Source organism: Pterocles gutturalis, unplaced genomic scaffold (assembly GCF_000699245.1).
Source record: "Pterocles gutturalis isolate BGI_N339 unplaced genomic scaffold, ASM69924v1 scaffold29693, whole genome shotgun sequence".
Lineage (NCBI taxonomy): Eukaryota > Metazoa > Chordata > Aves > Pterocliformes > Pteroclidae > Pterocles > Pterocles gutturalis.
The window spans coordinates 1-881 of record NW_010118951.1 but is presented as its reverse complement, the minus strand read 5'-3'; the positions used below and the strand labels follow the sequence as shown (position 1 = coordinate 881).

Below are 881 nucleotides of genomic sequence, written 5' to 3'. Positions count from 1 at the left end.
CCCTGACCTGCAGAGCCCCGGTGGGAGGGGAAGGTCAGGGCTTTGTCACCGAGTGAGGTTCCTCTGCTGCAGGTACAAGGCGATTGTTAAGTACAAGACGGCGTTTTACTCCTTCTACCTGCCCGTGGCCGCTGCCATGTACATGGTGAGTTTTTTGGAAAGTCTCAGGAGGGGCCTGACCCTGGGTACAAGGCTGTGGAGGAGAGTTTGGGAGATGACGGAAGGCGAGTACTGGAAAGCTCTGTTCCTTTTTTTCCTCTTCTCAGGCTGGTATCGACAGTAAGGAGGAACACGAGAACGCCAAAGCGATCTTGCTGGAGATGGGCGAGTTCTTTCAGATCCAGGTGGGAGGCAGCTCCCTGTCCCTCGGTGCTTTTTGGATGCTGGCTGCGGCGCTCACGCGTTTCCATCCTCGTGCAGGACGATTACCTGGACTGCTTTGGGGACCCGGAGCTGACGGGGAAGGTTGGCACCGACATCCAGGACAACAAGTGCAGCTGGCTGGTGGTGGAGTGTCTACGCCGGGTGACGCCAGAGCAGCGGCGGATCCTGGAGGTAGCGCCACCAGGCTGAGGGAAACCCCCCAGAGATGGGGGTGAGGGGGTGCAGACCCTCTCCCCCAGGATATGGTATAGAGGGAATGTAGTGTCATAAGGTCCACCCAAAAAGCCGTGTGTCCCCTGCACGGTGCTGCTGCCTCGCTGGGAGGAGGGTTGGTGGCCGTGAGCGGTGCAAGACGTTAGCAGGGTGAACACTACGTGACTCCTGCCACACTTTGAGCCACAGCCTGACCTGTGCCGGTGTTTTCTCAGGAGAACTACGGCTGCAAGGAGCCCGAGAAGGTGGCAAAGGTGAAGGCGCTCTATGAGACTCTGGGCATG

At 58.8% G+C, this 881-nt stretch overlaps 1 protein-coding gene across 1 annotated transcript in view; it reads left to right on the top strand.

Annotated features, from left to right (window-relative positions):
* Positions 1-878, top strand: part of FDPS (farnesyl diphosphate synthase) — a gene marked incomplete at its 3' end in the record, with an annotated part of 1451 nt that extends 573 nt beyond the window's left edge. The window contains 4 exon segments of the mRNA XM_010076413.1: positions 73-145; positions 267-344; positions 421-555; positions 813-878. Coding sequence (XP_010074715.1) covers positions 73-145; positions 267-344; positions 421-555; positions 813-878 — 352 coding nt within the window.
* Positions 879-881: the final 3 nt, after the last annotated feature.